Source organism: Rhinoraja longicauda, chromosome 20 (assembly GCF_053455715.1).
Source record: "Rhinoraja longicauda isolate Sanriku21f chromosome 20, sRhiLon1.1, whole genome shotgun sequence".
NCBI classification, from domain to species: domain Eukaryota; kingdom Metazoa; phylum Chordata; class Chondrichthyes; order Rajiformes; family Arhynchobatidae; genus Rhinoraja; species Rhinoraja longicauda.
In genome coordinates this window covers 22,416,316-22,440,821 of record NC_135972.1, presented here as the reverse complement: position 1 = coordinate 22,440,821, position 24,506 = coordinate 22,416,316, and the positions used below count along the sequence as shown (strand labels likewise).

The 24,506-nt window shown below is 45.9% G+C and overlaps 1 protein-coding gene across 2 annotated transcripts in view; it reads left to right on the top strand.

Annotated features, from left to right (window-relative positions):
- The first annotated feature begins 10,333 nt into the window (after positions 1-10,333).
- The window catches only part of kitlga (kit ligand a), a 66,239-nt gene continuing 52,066 nt past the window's right edge, over positions 10,334-24,506 (top strand). For both annotated transcript variants that reach the window (XM_078416588.1, XM_078416587.1), the window contains exon 1: positions 10,334-10,939. In XM_078416588.1, the coding sequence (XP_078272714.1) occupies positions 10,925-10,939 (15 nt within the window). In that variant the 5' untranslated portion in view covers positions 10,334-10,924. The remainder of the gene's footprint in view (positions 10,940-24,506) is intronic.

Genomic DNA, 24,506 nt, shown 5'->3' with positions numbered 1-24,506 from the left:
AGAGAGTTGTGAATCTGTGGAATTCTCTGCCTAAGAAGGCAGTGGAGGCCAATTCTCTGAATGCATTCAAGAGAGAGATGGATAGAGCTCTTAAGGATAGCGGAGTCAGGGGGTATGGGGAGAAGGCAGGAACGGGGTACTGATTGAGAATGATCAGCCATGATCACATTGAATGGTGGTGCTGGCTCAAAGGGCCGAATAGCCTCCTCCTGTACCTATTGTCTATTGTCTATTGAGGTGATATCACGGAGAAGGACACAAAATGCTGGAGTAACTCAGCGGAACAGGCAGCATCTCCGGAGAGAAGGAATGGGTGGCGTTTCGGGGGTCGAGACCCTTCTCCAGACAGCACGGAGAGCCTGTCTGCTGGAACCAGACGATATCAACGATATACCAGAGAACAAACGAGTCTACGTGGCTTCAGACATGCTTTAATTTACTGCAGAATACAAAAGTATAAAAGTACCAAAAAAATACACGGCCGACTTAATAACCTTTATCCAGTCTGAGGAAGGGTCTCGACCCGAAACGTCACCCATTCCCTCTCTCCTAGATGCTGCCTGACCTGCATAATTGGCTTTGGTAAAGATTGTAGGTTATCCCTTGTGTGTCGGATAGTGCAAGTGTACGGGGTGACCGCTGGTTGGTCGGGACTCAGGGGATCCAAGGCCCGTTTCCACGCTGTATCTCGAAATTCTAAAGAAAACTGGAAGAGAGAGATGGGGTTGGGATAAAGCCTAGCAAGTGATAGGTGGATACAGGCGATGGGAAGGGGGGGGGTAATTGGCAGATGGGTGGAGTATGTGACAAAAGCTAAAGATGTAACGGAGACAAAAGAGTGTCAGAGAAGGAGAGAAGAGGAGTGAAATGTAAAGCTTCACCCGTCAGAGGGGTGAGGGATATAGGTGGAAAGGAAGGGGAATAAATGAGGACGCTGGGATGGTTACTGTAATTACTGTAGGAAGGCTTGTGTATATGGGAGCTCAGTGTGTATCGAACTACCTACACCTCTAACAAGACTACACCTCTTCAACCCAACCCATACGCTTCTCGTCTTTCATGTGGAATACCTTAAGTTCTTCTACACTTGCCATTTCCTGGTTAAATGGGCTCCAGTATAGGTGTGAATATGGCCACTACAAGCAATTTCACATTTAATACAAGCACATGTGGGCATGCAGGAATGCCACGATTGTGGAATGCCACCGTGTGGAATGTCACCATGGACAAAGGAGCCCTGGGTGTGTACAGTTGCCAATGTATGAAGTTACATTCCTCCACCATTGCGACTTGCTTTATGTCTGGTATTTGGAAAGTAAGTTGCGCCTGTCAAGATTGGGGAGATTTGGTTGCAAGAGGGACAGGACTGGCAGCTCAAAGTTCCACGGTTTCGATGTTGCCGATGTGATAAAGAGGGAGGTAAAAGAGATGGCGGGTTTTCGTTTCGTTTAATATTGTCATGAACACTGAGATACAAGTAAAAAAATGCTTGTTTCGTGTGATATCCAGTCAAGTTATACCATGGATAGACACAAAGCACTGGAGCAACTCAACGGGTCAGGCGGCATCTCGGGGGGAAAAGGGATGGGTGATGATTCGGATTGGGGCCCTTCTCCCATTCTGAGACAGCGGGCAAAGAGTTCCAGTGCCACCTTGCACCTTCCAGGTGTGAAGTCTCTGAAGAGTCTGTCCTTGGCCCATGGAGATGGGCACGTTCTTGTTTTCTCACGTTAAGGCCCGGTGTCCTGGATGGGGTGAAGTCGGGGTGGGCCAGGCCCAGACAGTGTAATGCCGAAGGCTCCTTCCACCGCCGCTCCTTGCAGCGGCCACAGGCTGCCCTCCACCCACTCGCTGGCCCGGCTAATGGCCGCCCTCCCGCAGCCGCCTCCACCTCCAGCAGCCGCCCCTCTGCCTCAACGCGCCGAGGTCGGTCGCCGTGTCCCGCTTCTTGTTCCGACCACAAAACTTTTTCAGGGCGCTTTCCGAGACCGTCCTAATGCTCACAGACCATTCACGGCCATGAGCTTTCCCCCTTCATCCAGAGTGGTGGTACTGCCGGGGAATTTACTTCAAGCAACACTGCCGGATCCAGGTTTCGAGGTTTTATCGAAACGTATAAGATTATTAAGGGGTTGGACACGTTAGAGGCAGGAAAGATGTTCCCAATGTTGGGGGAGTCCAGAACAAGGGGCCACAGGTTAAGAATAAGGGGTAGGCCATTTAGAACTGAGATGAGGAAAAACTTTTTCAGTCAGAGAGTTGTGAATCTGTGGAATTCTCTGCCTAAGAAGGCAGTGGAGGCCAATTCTCTGAATGCATTCAAGAGAGAGATGGATAGAGCTCTTAAGGATAGCGGAGTCAGGGGGTATGGGGAGAAGGCAGGAACGGGGTACTGATTGAGAATGATCAGCCATGATCACATTGAATGGTGGTGCTGGCTCAAAGGGCCGAATAGCCTCCTCCTGTACCTATTGTCTATTGTCTATTGAGGTGATATCACGGAGAAGGACACAAAATGCTGGAGTAACTCAGCGGAACAGGCAGCATCTCCGGAGAGAAGGAATGGGTGGCGTTTCGGGGGTCGAGACCCTTCTCCAGACAGCACGGAGAGCCTGTCTGCTGGAACCAGACGATATCAACGATATACCAGAGAACAAACGAGTCTACGTGGCTTCAGACATGCTTTAATTTACTGCAGAATACAAAAGTATAAAAGTACCAAAAAAATACACGGCCGACTTAATAACCTTTATCCAGTCTGAGGAAGGGTCTCGACCCGAAACGTCACCCATTCCCTCTCTCCTAGATGCTGCCTGACCTGCTGAGTTACTCCAGTATTTTATGTTACCCTGCTACTGTCTTCCGATGGGCAGTTTTTAATATACTTACAAGGGACTGTTATCTGTATCTGCAGATAGGTACATTCATAAGATGTGAGGGAATATATAGACAAGCACAATGGAGACATTACAAGCGAGTACCAAGTTTCAACTCTTGATTTGCCAAACACGAACATTTTTCCACGTCCCCTCCTTTTTGATCCTCAGATCAACCTTTAAGCGTCATTATCATCTCTGTAACCAACACCTTTCAGAATCTATCATTGATTTCACATTTGAAGGCATTCCTCAGTCTAATGCTTTCATTGTGTGAACAGACCTCTCTGACATTTTATCCTTTCTATATCTGCAGCTGATTTTAAGCCCATCTGTTCTAAGGATCTGGTTTCGGTTCTGATGAAAACCACCTGGGACAGGAATTTCTTCATGGCTATTGCCCACCATAAGATGTACAATTTGTAAGTCATCCATGTGCTTCTGAAACGCAGTGCTGTAAGACTAGAAAATACAGAGTGGTCCTGACCTCCCATCTACCTCATTGGAGACTCTCGGACTAGCTTTAATCGAACTTTACTAGACTTTATCTCATATTAACCATTATATCCTTTATTGTGAACATGCACATCGTGGATGGCTTGATTGTAATCATGTACAGTCTTTTTGCTGACTTGATAGCACGCAACAAAAAAGTTTTACACTCAAACCTCGATACACGTGGCAAGAAACTAAACCAGCCGTTGAAAGATCCTGCTAACAGACTAAATTTCTGAAATATTGTGACAGTAAAGTAAACGACTCTAAATGAGTGCTGCGTACATAATGTCAATCTATGTATGATGACATTACTGCTCTTCAATTCTTTTGTCACACCTATCTTTTCATCTTAATTTTTAGAGACACAGCATGAAAGCAAACCCTTCAGCCCACCTGTTCTATGTTATCCCAGTATCTCATCCACCCCCCCCCCCCCCCCCCACACACCAGGGGCAATTTACAGAGGGGCAATTAACCTACAAACCCCAGCACATCTTTGGGATGTGGGAGGAAACCGCAGCACCCGGAGGAAACCCACGGGGCTCAGAGGGAGAATGTGCAAACTCCACACAGACAGACAGCACCCGGATTGAACCCGGATCTCTGGTGCTGTGAGGCAGCAGCACTGCCTGTTGCGCCACTGTATCACCTTCAGGGATGGAAGAGATTGGGTATGCACGGAAGAGGCACGAAAGGGGTTGGAAAGAATCCGACCAGAAATTCCCAAGGAAGAACTGAACTCGGGTCTGCTATCTTCTGTGTAGGGTGAATCAGTATTTATGGTAAAGGTGAAGTTCATTTGGCTCAACTAACCAGTACTCCCCGATCCTAAAGTGCTGGAGGAACTCAGCGGGTCAGGCAGCATTTCTGGAGAAAAAGGATGGGTGGCATTTTGCATCAGAGATGCTGCCTGACCCGCTGAGTTACTCCAGCACTTTGTGTCTGTCTTGGTATAAACCAGCATCTGCAGTGGGTAGGAGGAACTGCAGATGCTGGTATACACTGAAGATAGACACAAAATGCTGGAGTCACTCAGCGGGTCAAGCAGCATCTCTGGAGAAAAGGAGTAGGTGATGTTTCGGCTCGAGACCCTTCATCAGACTGAGAGGTGTGGAAAGGTACAAAAAGCAAATGAATGAAGAGTATGAAAAGATCAAATCAGAGCCAGCACCGACGACCAAGGGAAGGTGGAGCCCACAATGGTCCATTGTTGGCTGTGGACAAGGTGATAATGACAGTGATACTAGCGGGATGACTAGGGTGGGGGAGGGGAGGAGAGCGAGAGAATACAAGGGTTACGTAAAATTAGAGAAATTAATATTCATGCCGCTGGGTTGTAAACTGCCTAAGCAAAATATGAGGCTCTTGTTTCTACATTTTGTCTCCCCACCCTATCACTCTTCATAAGTGCCCATCTACGACCTAGTGAAATTAAGTCAAGTCTAGTCTAGTTTAGTTTAGTTTAGAGATACAGCATGGAAACAGTTATTTGGCACACTGAGTCCACGCCGACCGTCAATCACCCATTCACACTAGTTCTATGTTATCCCACCTCCCACACATCAGGGGCAATTATACAGCATCAATTCCCCACACATTTGGGCAATTAACCTACAAAACCACTTGTGGGAGGAAACCGGAGCAACCAGAATAAACACACGCGGTCACATGGAGAACGTGCAAACTCCGCACAGACAGGATCGAAACTGTGAGGCAGCAGCACTACCAGCTGCACCGCCCCTTTACTTTCATTTTCACGGGAGGCAGCAAGCCTGTTTTGCCGCTGCTAGCAGAAGATAAGACTGTTCGATGAACGTTATGTAACTTTGTTGGTGCCAGAGACGTGGCAACGCTTGTCTACTACATAGGTGAGGTCTGCTGTTCGATTTTACCGTGTTGTATGTTAAACAAAACATTTCACTGTACCCGGGTACAAGTGAAAATAAAGTATCATTGAACTGAGTTGAATGTGCTGTGAGGTGGTACATATACAATGAAAAACATGCTCTCTTTTATCCATGGCTGTTTATTTATCTTTGCCTTAAATGCTCTATGCAACCACTCCATGTGGTACCAATTCCACTCTCCCAAAGGACTGAAGTTTCTTCTACATTCCTGGTTTAATTTATTAATTACTCTCTTGCATTTATAGCCCCTACTCTCAAATACATTTTCTCAAGGCTTATCTCATGCTGATCAACCCACTTCAAAACAACCTCAGAAGGAATTCCTTCTCTTGGGACAGAGTAGCAAATTAAATCACTGACAAATTTAGTGTTTTGTCCAGCAACATATGGCTATTATTATAACAGTGTTGCTGATGTTGGTCTAATTGTATTATTTTGTAATATATTAGTTTTAGTTGGGATTGGAAGTAACATTACAAGAGAAGACAGTCCAGAGAAACAATGCGGATGAGGAATTAAATTGCATGGTGCCTGGTTTCACGTGGTAATTTATTTAATTGGAATGCAAGAAAAAGCCTGGGAACTATCGACCAGTGAGCCTAATATCAATCAATAGTCAATAGTCAATAGTCGTTTATTTGTCACATGTGTAGTGAAATGAAACATTACCCGCAGTTCAACAATAAGACCAATAAGAATAATCAATAAAAATACAATAACACATACAATCATAAACTAACACCAAACAAAAAGAAACATCCATCACAGTGAGTCTCCCCCAGTCCCTCCTCACTGTGATGGAAGGCCAGAATGTCTTTTTCTCTTCCCCTGCCGTCTTCTTCCGCGGTCAGGCTGTTGAAGTTGCCACTTCGGGGCGGTCGGGGCTCCCAACCAATATCTATGGTTGGTAAGTTATTGGAGAAAATTCTGAGGGATAAGATGTATATGCACTTACCGAATAGTGAAAGGCCTGGATAGTGGACGTGGAGAGGATGTTTCCACAAGTGGGAGAGTCTAGGACCAGAGTTTAGAGACACATCATGGAAACAGGCCCATCAGTCCACTGAGTCCATGCCGATCATCAATCACCAGTTCACACTAGTTCATAGGTTCTAGGAGCAGAATTAGGTCATTTGGCCCATCAAGTCTACTCCGCCGTTCAATCATGGCTGATCGACCTTTCCCTCTCGACCCTTCACCCATAACCCCTGACACCCGTACATTCTACGTTATCCCACTTTCTCATCCACTCCCTACACACTAGATGGTAATTTACAGATGACGAGATGGAGAGACCAGTGGAAGTCAGCGGAACCATCTAGGCTACACCGCTACATCGGTGAACCCATGGACATCCCTGGCCAGGACCTGCCCTGAAAGCAGTGGATAACTCTCAATCGCTTGAGGACAGGCGTCGGACGCTATGGTGTAGCAATGAAGAGGTGGGGTCTCATGGACAGTGCCTCCCGCGAGTGTGGGGCCCCAACACAGACAGTGGAGCACAGTCACCAGTTGCCCCAAATACCGGTCACCGAATGGTGAATGAGGTCTGACTGACCTGGACGATGACACGTTGGCCTGGCTCGCCTCAATGGAGCTGCAGGTGAAGAAGACAGAAGTACAGATGACCAATTGACCGACAAACCTGCACGTCTTTGGAGTGTGGGAGAAAACCAAGGCACTTGGAGGAAACCCACGCGGTCACATGGAGAACGTGCAAACAACACCCAGACAGGCAGCACCCGAGGTCAGGATTGAACCCGTGTTTCTGATGCCGTAAGACAGCAACTGTACCGCTGCGCCACTGTGCTGCCATGATGTCCTACATGATGAAAAATCAATGTAATTGAAGTACCATAAAATGGCAATGAATAATTGAAAATTAAAAGCAGGTAAAATAACAACTGGATTTTCTATTTACCTGTAGGGTCAGAAAACATGGAGATCATCAATCGCACACTAGCGCCCCCTGGCGATAGCTGAGGCCACAAAGCGTGCTGTCCGGCTCAGACAGTCAAAGTTCAAGCAGAGGGCTGAGGGGTCAATCCAGCAGTGGAGCAGGAGGTCAAATGTTATGGCAACTTGATGTCTATCTCGGGTTAGAACCCCCAGTGGCTAGCCAGTGCAGTTCATCACCAGTTGTTAACTTGTCAATCGCTGGCAGAAGACAGGGATTAACAGATAGATAGATACAGCGCGGAAACCGAGCCTTCATCCCATTGATCAAGAATAGAGAGAGAGAGTTTTATTGTCAAATGTACCGAAACGGAACAATGAAATTCTTACTTGCAGCACGTTTGTAAACACAGTACTCAATGGACTTTACTTTATACTGTAGACTAACACTATTCTACACACTGGGACAATTTTACAACCTACCAAAGCCAATTAACCTACAAATTTACACGTTTATGGGACGTGGTAGGAAACCGAAGCACCCGGAGAAAACCCACTTGGTCACAGGGAGAACATGTAAACTGTACAGACAGCACCCATAGTCAGGATCTAACCTGGATCTCTGGCACAGTGAGGTAGCTATTCTACCGTTGCACCACTGTGCCCAATATAATAATGTAGATAATATTATAATATAATATAATATAAATATATTAAAAAGTTTAATAAATTCAATATCTATTGAACTTTCAATAGAACGTTCAATAAATTGACAGCACAGTGGTGCAGCTGGTAGAACTGCTGCCTCACAGCACCAGAGACCCGGGTTCAATCCTGATCTCGGGTTCTGTCCGTGTGGAGTTTGCACGTTCTCCCTGCGGCTGTGTGGGTTTCCTCTGGATGCTCTGGTTTTTTCCCGCATCTCACTTCTCAAAGAGGTGCGAGTTTGTAGGTTAATTGGCTTCTATAAAGTTGCCCCTGGTGTGTAGGCAATGGGATAGCATAGAACTCGTGTGACGGGTGATCGATGGTCGGTGCAGACTCAGTGGGCCGAAGGGCCTGTGACCATGCTGTATCTCTAAACTAAACCCATTTAATAAACCCACTATAGTGGAAAATACCAAGCAAAAGCCCAAAGACACAAGTGAAAATGGTTGAGAATGATCAGCCATGATCGCATTGAATGGCGGTGCTGGCTCAAAGGGCTGAATGGCCTCCTCCTGCACCTTTTGTCTATAAAACCAGGCCATTTGTAGTTTGGAGTTTAGTCATGGTTCATAGTGTTCAAGAGCCTGATGGTTGTACGGAAGAAGCTGCTCCTGAACCTGGACTTTACAGTTATCAGACTCCTATATCTTCTTCCCGATGGCAGGAGTGAAACGTGAGTGTGGCCAGGGTGGTGTGGGTACTCGTTGATGCTGGCTGCCTTTTATACTAAACCAACATTAATTAGTCTTTTTAAATGTTGTTATTGTACCTGTCTCATCTACTCAAGTTGCAAGTGGAGTAATGGGACATTATTATAATTCTTACAGCAATGAGAAACGTCCACTCTCCCTCTGCCTCCACAGATGCTACCTGACCTGCTGAGTTGTTCCAGCATTTTGGGGGTTTTTTGCACCAGATTCCATCATCAGCAGCCTCTTGTGTCCAGATTAATTCTATTTTCTCCTTCTCACTACATTCCCGTCAACTCCACACAGATTCTACACACTGGGGGGCAATTTACAAAGAGCCAATTAACTTACAACCCTGCACATCTTTGGGATGTGTGAGGAAACCAGAGCACCCGGGTTAAACCCGCATGGTCACAGGGAGAATGTGCAAACACAGACAACACCCGAGGTCGGGATCGAACCCAGGTCTCTGGCGCTGTGTGGCGACAGCTCTACCCACCGCGCTAAGGAGGGTGGTGTAAGAAGTGTAGATTTCCACAAATCGTCTAACTTCTATATAAGCGTTTTATTACAAATACAATGCAGAGAGCAAGTGTGCATGGCACACATCATGGTTACAAAGTGAAACGAACTTAATCAGCAGCATAATACAGATAACACTACAAAACCCAGGCATGGACCATAGATCAGGTCAGCAATACGAAAGTCAGGCATGGATCAATCCGCCTAGGGGATTGACCTACAGGTGGGGATGAGGGTGGGTGGGAATGGGATGGGGTGATGTGGGAAAGATGGGTATGTGTGGTGGACCGAGGGACCCAGGGGAAGCAAGTTTACCTGAAATTAGAAAGTTCATTGTTGGGGTTATAGTTTACAAAGGCTGAATATGAGGTGCTGGCACTTAACAATGGAGGAAGCTAAGGACATAAGACTATAAAACCATAAGACAAAGGAACAGAATTATGCCATTCTGCCCATCAGGTCTACTCCATCATTCAATCTTGTCTGACTTTTTCCCCATTCTCCTGCTTTCTCCCCACAACATTTGACATCCTTACTAATCAAGAACCTACCAATCACCCACTGCTGTCTATGGCAATGAATTCCACAGATTCACCACCCTCTGGCTAAACAAATTCCTCCTCATCTTGATTCTAAAGGTATACCCTTCTATTCTTGAGGCTGTGCCATCTGGTCCTAGACTCTCCCACTACTGGAAACATCAATAGTCAACGGTTCCTTATTATCACACGTACATTCCACAGCAAAATTCTTTTTGTGCCTGCATTTCAGTAAAATCTCCAGGTCCACTCTCGGTACTTCATTATCTGGTAGGTTTGAATGAGGTGCCCCAATTAATTATTCTGAGCTTGAGCAATGGGTGCATGTGGGAATGGAGGAAGGGGGGAGGAAGGGAGGGAGGGAGGGGGGGGGGGGGGGGGGGGGAAGGAAGGGAGGAAGGGGGGAAGGAAGGAAGGGAGGGAGGGAGGGTAGAAGTGGGGAAGGGAAGAAGGGGGGGAAGGAAGGGAGGGAGAGAGGGAGGAAGGGATGGAGGAAGGGATGGAGGAAGGGATGGAGGAAGGGATGGAGGAAGGGATGGAGGAAGGGATGGAGGAAGGGATGACTTCCTACCCCGTGTGGGATCTTGCTGAGTACACATTCTCACTGATTCAGCAAGGGGACAGACGGAGGGAGGTTTTACCATTGGCCGGGATGCTTTTGTGTGTGTGTGTGTGTGTGTGTGTGTGTGTAAGGAGGAGGGAGGTGCTTGCGTCTTTGCATTAACCGCGAGTCCTTTCCTTCCCCCCTCCCATGCTTTTTCTTTACTCTGTCGCAGAGCACTGGCCGGCGCCACAAGACTCCAAAAACGTTTCAAAGTTCAATCCCGGTGAGCGAGCCAGGCGACGCGAACTACTGAGCTGGGAAGAGTTGGGTTGGCACGAAGTTACCGGCTGCCTGCTGGGTTTTTTTTTGTTTAACCTGGAACTGAGAGCTGAGAGCTGGACCCTTGGACAAGATCCAACGCGTTTGTCTTAGAATGAGAAGCTAGAGAGAACTTACATGGAACTCTTATGTCCTATCTCACTGGAAATCAGTGTCCTCGCTTTGCCAGCAAGGCGTGCCTGTTCTCAATCTCTGCAAGAACACTGCCCCTCTTTAAAAAAAACACACATTTTTTTTCAAACATATATCTAATTTGTTTTAAAACCCCATTCTGGGGTGGCGTGTTCTGGTCCACCCCCACCGGCTCTCACCCTGGACAACATGCACGCACAACTGTCGGGATTCAGTTAACTGGGTCGTTGTTGTGGAAGGAGAGAGAGAGAGGAGAAAAACATCAAGATTCCTTATGAAGGAAGCAAATGTGAGTAAATGTTGAATGCACTGCGATCCCACGGGCTGGAGAAATAAATGGGTCTCTCTCGCTTGGATTAAATCCTAGGAGAGAGGACACAGAGAGAGGGAGGGGGGTGGAGGGGAGAATAGCATGTTAGCATTTCCGTGTTAGACTCTTCCACACGTGTGGACCGTCGACCTGAACTATTGCAGGTGGGGATCCCATCTAATTGGCGATTTATTTGAAGATTTTTTAAAACCTTAATTTCAGGGGAGCTGGGAATGAACGGAGTGTCTCTCTCTCACACTCTCTCACATTCACACACACTCTCACACACACTCTCTCACTCTCACACACACTCACTCACACACACACTCACACACACACTCTCACTCACACACACTCTCACTCACACACACTCTCACACTCACACACACTCTCACTCACACACACTCTCACTCTCACACACACTCTCACTCTCACACACACTCTCACTCTCACACACTCACACTCACACACACACTCTCACACTCTCACTCTCACACACACTCTCACTCACACACACTCTCACTCACACACACTCACACACACACTCTCACACTCTCACTCTCACACACACTCACTCTCACACACACTCTCACTCACACACACTCTCACTCTCACACACACTTTCACTCTCACACACTGTCACCTGAGTAAAAGCAAACTCGAGAAGCAGCACTCTCTGTCTCGTGAAACAGATTCTGCAGTCGGAAGCATGATTATTGCAGAAGTGCTGCTTCTGTTCTTTGGGAACGTCTAGTCAAACTGTAACGTGGCACAAGAATTAAGATCGAGCACTCAGCAATTGTCAGTAATCTGAACAATTCATAGCCTGGCGAAGCCAGCATTGCTCACTGGGGAGCAGGAAGGAACTGCAGATGCTGGTTTAAACCGAAGATGGGGTGCAAAATGCTGGAGTAACTCAGCGGGACAAGCAACATCTCTGGATAGAAGGAATGGGTGACGTTTCGAGTCGAGACCCTTCTTCAGACCGGCTCTATGTGTGTAGGCTGTGTTGATTTATATTTTATTTTAAATAAATTTCAGCAAATACCACTGTTGGAGGGGGGGGGGGGGGGAGTGAAAAGTAATTTCAGCAGAATTCAATTCTAGAATTTACAATCTATACACAGATTCCATGGAAAAAACATGATTTCAAGAATTAAGAATCAAGAGTGTGTAATTGTCATATGTGCCAAAAGAAACAATTAAGTTCTTATTAGCTGCAGCACAACAGGCCAATAAACACAATGCACAGATTTAATATACTGTATATAACACAAAATCAGTAAATCCTGTTAGATAATGTTTAATAATGCCTGGTATCAGGCAACTGAACCATCCTATCACCAACTAGAGAGCGGTCCTGACCTACCATCTATCATAAGATCATGTGGTAGGAGTAGAATTAGGCCATTCGGCCCATCAAGTCTATTCCACCATTCAATCATGGCTCATCTACCTCTCCCTCCTAACCCCATTCTCCTGCTTTCTCCCCATAGCCTCTGACACCCGTACTAATCAAGAAATATCTAATTGGAGACCCTCGGACTATCTTTAATCAGTCTTCATTGGACTTTTTGTTGTTGTTTATTATGGGTTTTACAGAGTACTATATTTGCATATCTGTTGTGTTGCTGCAAGTGAGAATGTCATTATTCTGTTTCTGGACCTATGACAATAAAACACTCTGGGTTCTTCGTCTTGCACAAAATGTTATTCCCTTTATCCTGGATCTGTATACTGTGGACAGCTTGATGATTATCATGTATAGTCTTTCCGCTGACTGGATAGTAGGCAGCACAAAAGCTTTTCACGTGACAATAAACACTGAACAAGCTGCACAACAAATCATAACCGCAATACTAATGTAAAAAAAATCCCAAATCCTTAGCTTCATACAGAGAGGGTGGTGGGTGTATGGAACGAGCTGCCAGAGGGGTTAGTTGAGGCAGGGACTATTGCAATGTTTAAAAAGCAACTAGACAGGTACACGGATAGGACAACTTTAGAAGGATATGGGCCAAACGCAAGGAAGTGGGACTAGTATAGATGGGACATGTTGGTGGGCGTGGGCAAGTTGGGCTGAAGTTCCTTCTTCCCCACTGTGTGATGCGATGCAAGCGAAGACAGGGTGATCCATTCGTCTGTGTGGAGTTTGCACGTTCTCGCACAGTCTGTAGCTTTACCCCCAGGCACCCCAGCTTCCTCTCACATCTACAGACTTGCCGGTTTCTAGATTAATTTGCCATTGCAAATTTCCCCGAATTTAGTTGGGCTGGTGGGAGAATTGGCGGGGAGGGATTGTGTGAGAGATCAGACTACGTGGAATTAGGAGGGGAATAGGATTGATAGGGTAACTCAGAATGATAGCACAAACTCAGTGGGCCGTAAATCCTTAAAACATTGGCACAGAATCAGTCCAATCTGCCCGTCCAGTCTGTTCCCCATTCCATCATGGTTGATCTATTTTACCCTTTCAACTTGGGCCAGGTGACTTCCCCCAAGTCTTTATGAATCATGAGATCCCATCAGCACCGAAGCAGGTTTATTATTGATGCATGTACGCAAGATACAATGAAAACATATTTGAGTTTGGCGACAAGAACAAGGAGGCAAATTATCATCTCAATGGTGTCAGATTAGGAAAAAGGGAAGTGCCCTTGTACACCAGCCACTGAAAGTAAACCTGCAGGTACAGCAGGCAATGAAGAAAGCTAATGGCATGTTGGCCTTCATAACAAGAGGATTTGAGTATAGGAGTAAAAAGGTCCTTCTGCAGTTGTACAGGGCCCTGGTGAGACCGCATCTGGAGTATTGTGTGCAGTTTTGGTCTCCTGATTTGAGGAAGGAGATCCTTGCTATTGAGGCAGTAGGTTCATGAGGTTAATCCCCGGGATGGCGGGATTGTCATATGAGGAAAGATTGGAAAGACGGCTTGTATTCACTGGAATTTAGAAGGATGAGAGGGGATCTAATAGAAACATGTAAAATTATAAAAGGACTGGACAAGCTAGGTGCAGGAAAAGTGTTCCCAATGTTGGGGGAGTCCAGAACCAGGGGCCATTCCTGCCCCAAGAACGTCACCACAGATGGCACGGTGGCGCAACGGTAGAGTTGCTGCTTCACAGCATCAGACACCCAGGTACGATCTTGACCTTGGGTGCGTAGGAAAATAGCTGCAGATGCTGGTACTTGATCTGGACCTTGGGTGCTGTCTGTACAGAATTTGCACATTCTTATTATTGATGCATGTACCTGCAATAGAATGAAAAACATATTTGAGTACATTAGGTAGTGCAAAGGAGAAGATGAACAGAGTGCCCAACGTAGTGTTACAGCGGCAGAGAAAGTGCAGATTTAAAAAAAGTGCAAGGGCTGCAACAAGGTTGATTGGAAGATCGGGAATTCATCTTTAGTTTATGATAGGTCCATTCGAGAGTTTGAGAACAGCAAGGATGCAACTGTTCTTGAATCTGGTGGTACATGCTTTCACGGTGGGCCGAAAGGCCTGTTTCCGCGTATATCTCTAAACAGAACAATTAAATTCTTACAAGTGCTCAAATTCTTACAAGTAAAATTTCATTGTTTTGTTGTCTGTACATATGACTTTTAAATGACCGGAAACTAAAAATATACAGTTATTGTATAATAATCGGGAAAAATCAATAAATTAATAATCATAATCATTTTTGACCATAATAGTGCAAAAAACAGAATCCATTGTGCAGTCAAAGACACAGTCCATAGAAGATCAGTTGCCAAGCTAGTGTGTCGTTTTCAATGAAATGATTGGCTGTGGATGGTGGTCTCGGGGATCTACAGGAGACTCTGCCTTAAAAAGGCAGCCAGCATCATCAGAGACCTACACCCCCCTGGCCATGCTCTCCTTTCACCCCTGCAATCGGGAAGAAAGTACGGGAGCCTGAAAAATATAACGTCCAGGTTCAGGAGCAGCTTCTACCCAACAACCATTAGGCTATTAAACACTACCAACATGAACTAAACTGCAACTATGAGCGGTCTTGGTTGCACTGGGGCCTTTGGCCTTTTCTTTTGTTTTGCACTAATATTGCTTTTTTAAATTTAGTGAACATCTTGTGTTTTAAGATATTATCTATTGAATACAGAGTTGTGCTGCTGCAAATAAGAATGTCATTGTTCCGTTTTGGTACTTGTGACAATTAAACAGTCTGGACTCCTGATAAACATCCTTTGTAAATGTACAGATGTTCAACAGAGACTTGTTCTTGTAGCACTGAGGAGAGGTGCTTCTGAATCATCTAAAACCAAGGTGCCTATAATCACATAAACTGATGACAATTGAGGAAACGGGAATGGAAATCTCAATTGATCTCTTCCACGTTTCTCAACCTGCTCCGGAGTTGCTGTGAGTAATGGACCAGCTGGGAAAGGTGACTGTGTAGGAAATGAACTGCAGATGCTGGTTTAAACTGAAGATAGACACAAAACGCTGGAGTAACTCAGCGGGACAGGCAGCATCTCTGGAGAAAAGGAATGGGTGACGTTTCAAGTCTGAAGAAGGGTCTCGACCCGAAATATCACCCATGCCTTCTATCCAGAGGTGCTGCCTGTCCCGCTGAGTTACTCCAGCATTTTGTGTTTGTCTTTCGGAATGTTGACTGAAGCATTCCTCGACTGACAAGACCGTTAATTGATTTGACCCTGACTGCTTCTTTGTAACCAGATAATGATCATACTTCCTCTGGATTGTACAGCCTGAGGTAGAGGGGCCTGTACCGTCCGATAAGAGATCATGTGCGATTGCGAGAGGCTAAGGAAAAAATATCAGCAGAAAATCTCTTGCGATTTGACCAGCAGAGGTGCTAGTTTGGTGTAGTTTACTGTCACGTGTACCGAGGTACATTGCTAACCAGTCAGTGGAAAGACTAAGGGCCGTACGGTGGCGCAGTGGTAGAGTCGCTGCCTTAGAGATCTGGGGTCAATCCCGATTACGGGTGCTGTCTGTGCGGAGTTTGTACGTTCTCCCTGTGACCTCGTGGGTTCCGACCAGTACATCTATGTATTTATTCACAAAATGCTGGAGTAACTCAGCAGGTCAGGCAGCATCTCGGGAGAGAAGGAATGGGCGACGTTTCGGGTCGAGACCCTTCTTCAAACGTCGCCCATTCCTTCTCTCCCGAGATGCTGCCTGACCTGCTGAGTTACTCCAGCATTTTGTGAATAAATACCTTCGATTTGTACCAGCATCTGCAGTTATTTTCTTATAGTACATCTATGTATCTATGTTTAATGTCTTCATTGGGGTAGAGGTGAATCTGACAGTACCCTAGCTTATGGAAGAACTGTTCATGATTCTGGCAGTGTGTGCGTCTGTACCTTCTGCCTTACGGGAGCAGGGAGAAGAAGGAATGACTGTCTGGGACAAGTCTTTGACTACATTGGCTGCTTTTCTGAGGCAGTGTGAAGTGTAGATAGCGTCAATGGCAGAATGTCTTTTGTTTGTGAGGGACTGGGCTACATCTACAGCTCTCTGCAATTTCTTGGGGTCTTGGGCAGAGCTGTTCCCTAACCAGGCGGCAATGCAGGAGGGCAGCATACTTTTTATGCTGCCTCAGTAAAAGTTTAATATTTCCTGATATTCTTGACAGTGGTACTGGCTCTGTACACCGTGTCGTTAGAAGGCATAGAGTCAATCTGCGCAGAAACAAGTCCTTCGGCCAAACCTGTCCATGCAGACCAAGATGCCAATCTCCAGCTAGTCCTTTTGCCTGCATTTTGTACAGAGTGGTGGAATGTGTCGGGAGCTGATGAGGATGTGGGGAGAATAAAGGTGGGGTTAGTGTAAATGGGTGATTGATGGTCGCCACAGACTCTGTGGTCATGGGGCCTATCGAAACTGACAGAGAGAATATTACCTTGGGCCACTGATTTTGCCTCTAATTAAGCTTAACCTCTCTCCTTCACTTTACTTTAGCAGTTTAGTTTAGCATGTTTAGCATGTTTAGCATAGTTTATTATTGTCATGTGCAATAAAAGCTTTTTGTTGCGAGCTATCCAGTCAGCGAAAAGACTGTACGTGATTATAATCAGGCCGTCCACAGTGTAGACACAGGATAAAGAGGAAAATGTTTAGTGCAAAGTAAAGTCCGATTAAACATGTTTCCATGCTGCATATGAGCTATGACATGGAGAGAATATTATCTATTCTTGACCCACTGATTTAGCCTTTAATAAACTCCCTTTCTCCTTCACAAGTCACTTTAACCTTTCTTCTTTGGTTCCGGCTTTGTGTCACCTGACTAAAATATCCTTCCTTCAGTCAGTGTCAATATTTGTCTAATCACACTCGGGTATAAATGTATGAAGTGCCGCAGAACTCCAGGTTGTTATTCGGAATTAAGCCCCCCTCTTTTGACCTGAAGAACGCTTGTGTCTTTGGCTCAGAAGATTGCAGGACCAAGACCAATCAGACCTTTCCAGTGTAGTCAAAGCTGTCGAATCAGAGTTTAGTTTAGAGATACAGCATGGAAACAGGCCCTTCGGCCACCAATTCCGCGCCGACCAGCGATCACCCGTTTGCACTAGTTCTGTTATCTCACTTTCACACCCATTCCTTACAGTAAAGCTGCTGCCTCACAGTGCCAACGACCTGGGTTTGATCCAGACTACGGGTGGTGTCTGTACAGAGTTTGTGCGTTCTCCCTGTGACCACGTGGGTTTTCTCCGGGTGCTCCGGTTTCCCCCCACACTCCAAAGATGTGCAGGTTTGTAAGTTAATTGGCTTCTGTAAATAATCCCTAGTATGTAGGATAGAACTAGTGTACAGGTGATCGCTGGTTGCCATGGACTTGGTGGGCCAAAGGGCCCATTTCAACGGTGTATCACTAAACTAAACTAAACTAAACACTCGGGGCAATATATACAGAGGCCAATTAACCTACCAACCTATATGTCTTTGGGGTGTGGGAGGAATCCTGAACACCTGGAGATAACCCACAATCACAGGGTGAAAGTGCGAACCCCACACACCACAGCGTCCGAAGTCAGGATTGAACCCGGGTCTCTGGCGCTGTGATGCAGCAGCTCTACTGACTGCGCCACTGTGCCGCCATTTCTGCATTCAGATAAACATCTCTGAAAGCTACTTCAACAACACGGAGCGGGGTGCCTGCTTGACATTGCCGTTACTAAAGAAGTCCAGTCGGTAGTGTTCACGTTGTGGTGTGGGATTGCGCTGTGCACAAGCTGGGGCAATGCAGAACTGGCCACAATTGAAGAAGTGTTTCCTTAGACTTTAGACTTCCGAGACACAGTGCAGAAACAGGCCCTTCGGCCCACCGAGTCCCTGCTGACCAGCGACCAGCAACTCTACTGCTGCGCCACTGGCCCCGCCAAGTTTTGAAACAGTGCCGTTTCTTTGGCAGTACAAAGCTACAAGCTGGCGTGAAGTAGATTTGTTAGCGGTATTGAGGCAACCACGCGCTTTCTCTTTTAAGCTTTCGATCTGCTCTCTTCGTGCATGGTCAACCAAGGGCTCCGAAGAAGGGGCTTTTGAGAAGGAGTTTCCCAATCGTTGCACAACAAATAATTATACATAGGTCATGAAGTCATATTCTGGCTCTGTTTTTAAAGGCACACACAGCTCCTGAATGTAACACCAGTTAAAGTTACTCTCTTTTGTCACGGATCCTAAGTGCACCCTACCCTTCTGTTCGCCCCCATAAGAACATAAGACATAGGAACAGAATGAGTTCATTCAGCCCTTCGAGCCTGCCCTGCCATTCCATCACGGCTGAACAATATTCACCTCTTAACCCCCTTCTCCTGCGTATCTTTGACCCCCTTGCTAATCAAGAATCTGTCAGTCTCCACCTTAAAAATACTCAATGGCTTGGCCTCCACCTCCACCTGTGACAATGAATTCCACAGATTCACCACCCTCTGGCTAAAGTAATTCCTCCTCATCCCCATACTAAGTTCCCCATTCTCCCCTCCACTTCACACGTCATTTCTGACAAGCTGGCTCGGATAACTCAGGCACTATGACTTGAGGTAGACCCGCTGCCTCACAGCGCCAGAGACCAGGGTTGGATCCTAATCTCGGGTGGTGGCTGTGTGTGGAGTTTGCACGTTCCCCATGTGACCACGTGGGTTTCCTCCGGTGCTCCAGCTTCCTCCCACGTCCCAGAAACGTACAGGTATGGAGGTTAATTTGCTTTTGTGAAATTGCCCCAATTTCTCGGAAATGGATGCGAAAGTGGGATAACATAGAGCTAGTGTGAACGGGTGATTAATGATCGGTGTGGATTCGTTGGGCTGAAGGTCCTATTTCCATGCTGTATCTCTAAACTAAACTAAAATTAAAACTCAGCAAGGGGGTCTCGACCAGGCAAACATTTTCTGCTTTTAATCACAGACAGGTTTATTTTATATATAGTTTAAGAAAATAACTGCAGATGCTGGTACAAATCGATTTATTCACAAAATGCTGGAGTAACTCAGCAGGTCAGGCAGCACCTCGGGAGAGAAGGAATGGGTGACGTTTCGGGTCGAGACCCTTCTTCAGACAGGTTTATTTTATTATTTTTGCCATTCAACTCTTCAACTCTTTGAGACTATTTCAGTGGAAAATCAACTCCATTGATGCATTGAGTTGTTCTGGTTAATGGTTTTGTTTCAGGGTGGCAGCATCTGCAGGCTATTTTGTCTTCAACTACATTGTTGTGTTTGACGCTACATGCGAGGTTGGGATCAGCAGCTTGATTTCCACACAAGGAGATAGAGATAGAGTGGTGAAGAAGGCGTATGGTCTGCTTGCCTTCAGTGGTTAGAGCACTGAGTACAAGAGTCGGGAATTTGTGTTGCAGCTTTATTGCACTTTGGTAAGGCGGCATTTGTGAATTATGTACAGTTCTGGTCATCCCATTACAGGTAGGATGTGAAGGCTTCGGCGAGGGTACAGAAGAGGGGCAACAGTGGTGTTAGAGGGACTTTTAGATGTTCAGGGAATGGAGTTATATGCATCATGTACAGGCGGAGGAGGTTAGTCTAACTTGGCATCATGTTTGGCACAGACATTGTGAGCTTTTATTTATTTATTCGTGTCATCACACAGCTGTTTGCTAATAGCGAGCAAATTTTAGTGCCATGTCGTTGGCCAATGCAAGATCCTTGACAGTGCATGTGTCAGGCAGCATGTCACAGCTCAGGAGATGTTCCATAGTCTGGAGGCCCCGTCCACACTCGCAGTCTGCCGCATCTTCAGTGTATCCCCACTTCAGCATGTTCGATTTGCTCCTGATTGTGGGCTGAAAGACCAGTTCAGTACAAAGACCAGTTCAGTTCCCGACTCTTTTGTACTCAGTGCTCTAACCACTGAAGGCAAGCAGACCATACGCCTACTTCACTCTATCTCTATCTCCTTGTGTGGAAATCAAGCTGCTGCTCCCAACCTCACATGTAGCGTCAAACACAACAATGTAGTTGAAGACAAAATAGCTTGCAGATGCTGTACTGTTCTATGTTCTAGAAAAGGTTACCAGGATGTTGGCTGGATAAGAGGATATTAGCTGTAAAGAGTTATAGAGTCAAACAGCGTGGAAACAGGCCCCTTGGCCTAACTAGTCCATACCGCCAACATGCCCCATCTACACTAGCGTCAGCTTGGCCCATCTCCCGCTAACCCTATCCCATCCATGTACCTGTCCAGATGTTTCTTAAACGTTTTGATAATACCTGCCTCAGCTACCTCCTCTGGCAGCTCTTTCCATCCACCCACCACCCCTCATCTTAAACCTATGTCCTCTGCTCCTCACTCTCCTACTCTGAGCAAGAGACTCTGCTTCTACCCAACCTATTCCTCGTGTGATTTTGTACACTTGGAGGTTGGACAAATTTGAATTGTTTTCTCTGGAGTATCAGAGGCTGAGGGGAGACCTCGGAGAAGGGTCTAAAATAACGTGAGGCACAAATAAAGTAGACATTTAGAATCTTTTTCCCAGGTAGAAATCTCAAAGACCTTAGGGCACAGTTTAAGGACAGAGGGGCAAAACTTAAAGATGATGCGCAGGGCAAGGTTTTTTTTTTAAACCGAGAGAATGTTGAGTGGCTGGGGGGAGAAAGGGAAGGGCGTGGGTGGGGTGGTTGTTGGAGGTTACCTTAACTCGGAGGATTCAACCATCGTACCACTTGGTTGTAAGCTGCCCAAGCTGAATATGAGGTGCCGTTCCTCCAGTTTGTGTGTGGCCTCACTCGGGCAATGGAGGAGGCCCTGGACAGAAAGGCCAGTGTGGGAACCGGAATAGGAGTAAAATGGTTAGCAACTGTCAGATCCAGTGGGCCTTGGTGGACCGAGCACAAGTGTTTGGCAAAACGGTCGCACCAAAGTACAAGAGGCCGGATGCAGTAGTTTATGCGTGGGTGTTTAGCCTACATCGAGTGCGTTGGTGTCGAGGGAGAAATACATCACAGAAGCAGGCGCTCCAGCCAGGCCAAATATATTTTATTCTCCTCACATTCCCATCAACACATTGATCAATTAACCTCCCAACCTGCCTTTGGGATGTGGGAGGAAAATGCAGACAACTCAATGTAAAACTCCACGCGGAGAGCATGCAAGCTGGGGTTGAACTCTGGGTCATGTTCATAAGTTAAAGGAGCTTTCGGCCATTCGGCTCATCAAATCTACTCCACCATTCAATCATGGCTGATCTATCTTTTCCTCTCGACCGTGGCCCCTTCTGACACCCGCACTAATCAAGAATATGCCAATCTCCGCTTTAAAAATACCCAATGGCGTCCTCCACTGTCGTCTGTGGCAATGAATTCCACAGATTCACCACCCTCTGACTAAAGAAATTCCACCTCATATCCCTTCTAAAGGTACGCCCTGTTATTCTGAGGTTGTGACCTATGGTATCTGGTACTCCGAGGCCGCTCCTTGACAAGCTGCTCACAGAGGTAGCAAGAAATGTGAAGGAACTTGCAACAGCGCTGTAATTTAGCTTTCCTGTCACCCAAGGGGCCATTGGAAACAAACACCGGCAACAACAGGGCAAAGAGCCAGCTGGGGCTATCTCCCTCTCTCCTCCATCAGACTTATCTGGAAATTAACCCCTCCTCACCTAAATCCATGATTTACTTGCCAACTCTTGCCCCTCACCCTCTCTTTCTACCACCTAGTACAATCTCCCAGTTGCCAAACATTTTAATCCCCCTTCCCGGTCCCACACTGACCTTTCTTTCTTGGGCCTCCTCCACTGTCAGGGAGAGGCCAAACACAAATTGGAGGAAACAGCACCTCATATTTTGCTTGGGCAGTTTACAAACCAGCGGTATGAATATTGATTTCTCTAAATTCAAGTAATCCTTGCATTCATTCTCTCATTCATTCTCTCTCATTCTCTCTCTCTCTCTCTTCCCCCATATCAGCACCTCGCCCTGCTTTTCCCCCATATCCCTTGATTTCTTTAGCCTGAAGAGCTAAATCTAAATTATAATCTATGTAAAGTCTATGTACTCGATTGGATTTTATATCTCTTGGCTTCACATCCCTTGTACATCATTTGCCGTTATATCATATTTTAGCTGGTAATTCTGCAGTAAAACACTTTAGACTAGATTATTATTTTAAATTTCAAGTTATTGATGGCAACTTGTGAACCCTGTTCCAGACCCAGATGAGGTGATGTTCAGCATATAATGGAAGCTTTCTTTTACTTATTCATTCACCGGGTGCAGATATCACGGACAAGGCAGATATCTATAGTCCACAGCATATTGGTATTTAGTTTCATTCATAGATGCAGCATGAAAACAGCCCCTTCAGCCCAACGAGTCCATGCCGATCATCGATCACCTGTTCACACTGGTTCTACATGATCCCACTTTTGCATCCACTCCCTACACACTAGGGGGTGGGGAGGTAATTTACAGAAGCCAATTAACCTGCACATCTTTGGGATGTGAGAGGAAACGGGAGCACCCGGAGGAAACTCATGCGTTCACAGGGAGAACGTGCAAACTCCGTACACAGACAGCACCCGAGGTCAGGTTCGAACCGGTGTCTCTGGCACTGTTATGCCTTGCATGCAGGACTTTCCCGATGTGCTACACTGCTGGAACTATATTCTGCACTGGGTATCTACCCCTTTGCGCTACCTATTGTACTTGAGTTTGAATTGATTGTATCTGTGTACGGTATATCTGATCTGACACTCAGAACCTTTTTGCCAACATTGGAAAATCAAATAATAGAGGGCATCACTTGGAGGTGAGAGGGGCAAAGTTTAAAGGAGATGTGCGGGGCAGGTTTTTTACTCAGAAGGTGGTGGGTGCCTGGAACGCAGTTAGCGATGGTGGTTGAGCCCGATACAACAGTGGCATTTAAGGGACCTTTTTGGATAGGCACAGATATTGCAGGGAATGGCGGGATATGGATTATGCGCTGGTAGATAAGAGATGGTCTTGGCACCATGTTCGGCATTGACATTGTGGGCAAAGGGCCTGTTCATGTGCTGTACTGTTCTATGTTCAGTGTTCTATGTTTGGATAGCATGCAAATAAAGTTTTTCACATTTGCTTGATCCATGTAACAATACTAACCCTAAACCTAGGAGTGCTACATTTTCTGAAAATGGTTGCAAGTGGAATGAAGCATCATGCAATCAACAGTGACCATCCCTACTTCTGATTATATAATCGAGACAAGATTAGTCATGAAATAACTGCCCAGTAAACACTGCCCTGGTGCGCTGTAATGCTGTGAACTATATTCTGCACTCTGTTACTTCCTCCTTTGCATTATCTATTGTACTTGAATCTAGCTTGATTATTTATGCATAATATTATCTGATCTCATGTTCACAAGTTATCGGAGCAGAATAAGGCTATTTGACCCATCAAATCTACTCCGCATTCAATCATGGCTGATCTATCCTTCCCTCTCAACGATATTCTCCTGCCTTCTTCCCTTAACCCCTGACACCCTTGCTAAGCACGAATTTATCAATCTCTCCCTTAAAAATATCCATTGACTTTGCCTCCGCAAGCTTCTGAGGCAATGGATTCCGCTGTTTGGATTGATCTGTTTGGATGGCAAGCAAAACCAAGCTTTTCACTGTACCTCTGTACTCGTGACAATAATAAACTTAAACCTAAAGCCACACAGATGCGGCGGCCTTTCTTGGAAATGGTCGGTCTCAAGGCAACTTGGTGCAGTAAATGATGAAACAGGTCAAGAACCCAGCACTTACAACAACTGGGACTTGAAAATGGCACCAAACTGGTGACTCTACTGTCTCATTGTAGCACGATAGACTTGTACTGTATCTGGAATGCTTATCAAAGATGTATCTAAGTGCTTATGTATTGTGATACTTGCATTGGAATATGAATAGCAGCCGTAAACATGGTACTCAAATTTACAAGGGCTAATTATATTAACCTTACCTACAACCTAATCAACTCTAAGTACAATATAGTCTTTGGAGAACTCCAAATAATCTCAATGCTATGCAGTTGAACATCTTTAAGAGATACAGCGTGGAAACAGGCCCTTTGGCCCACC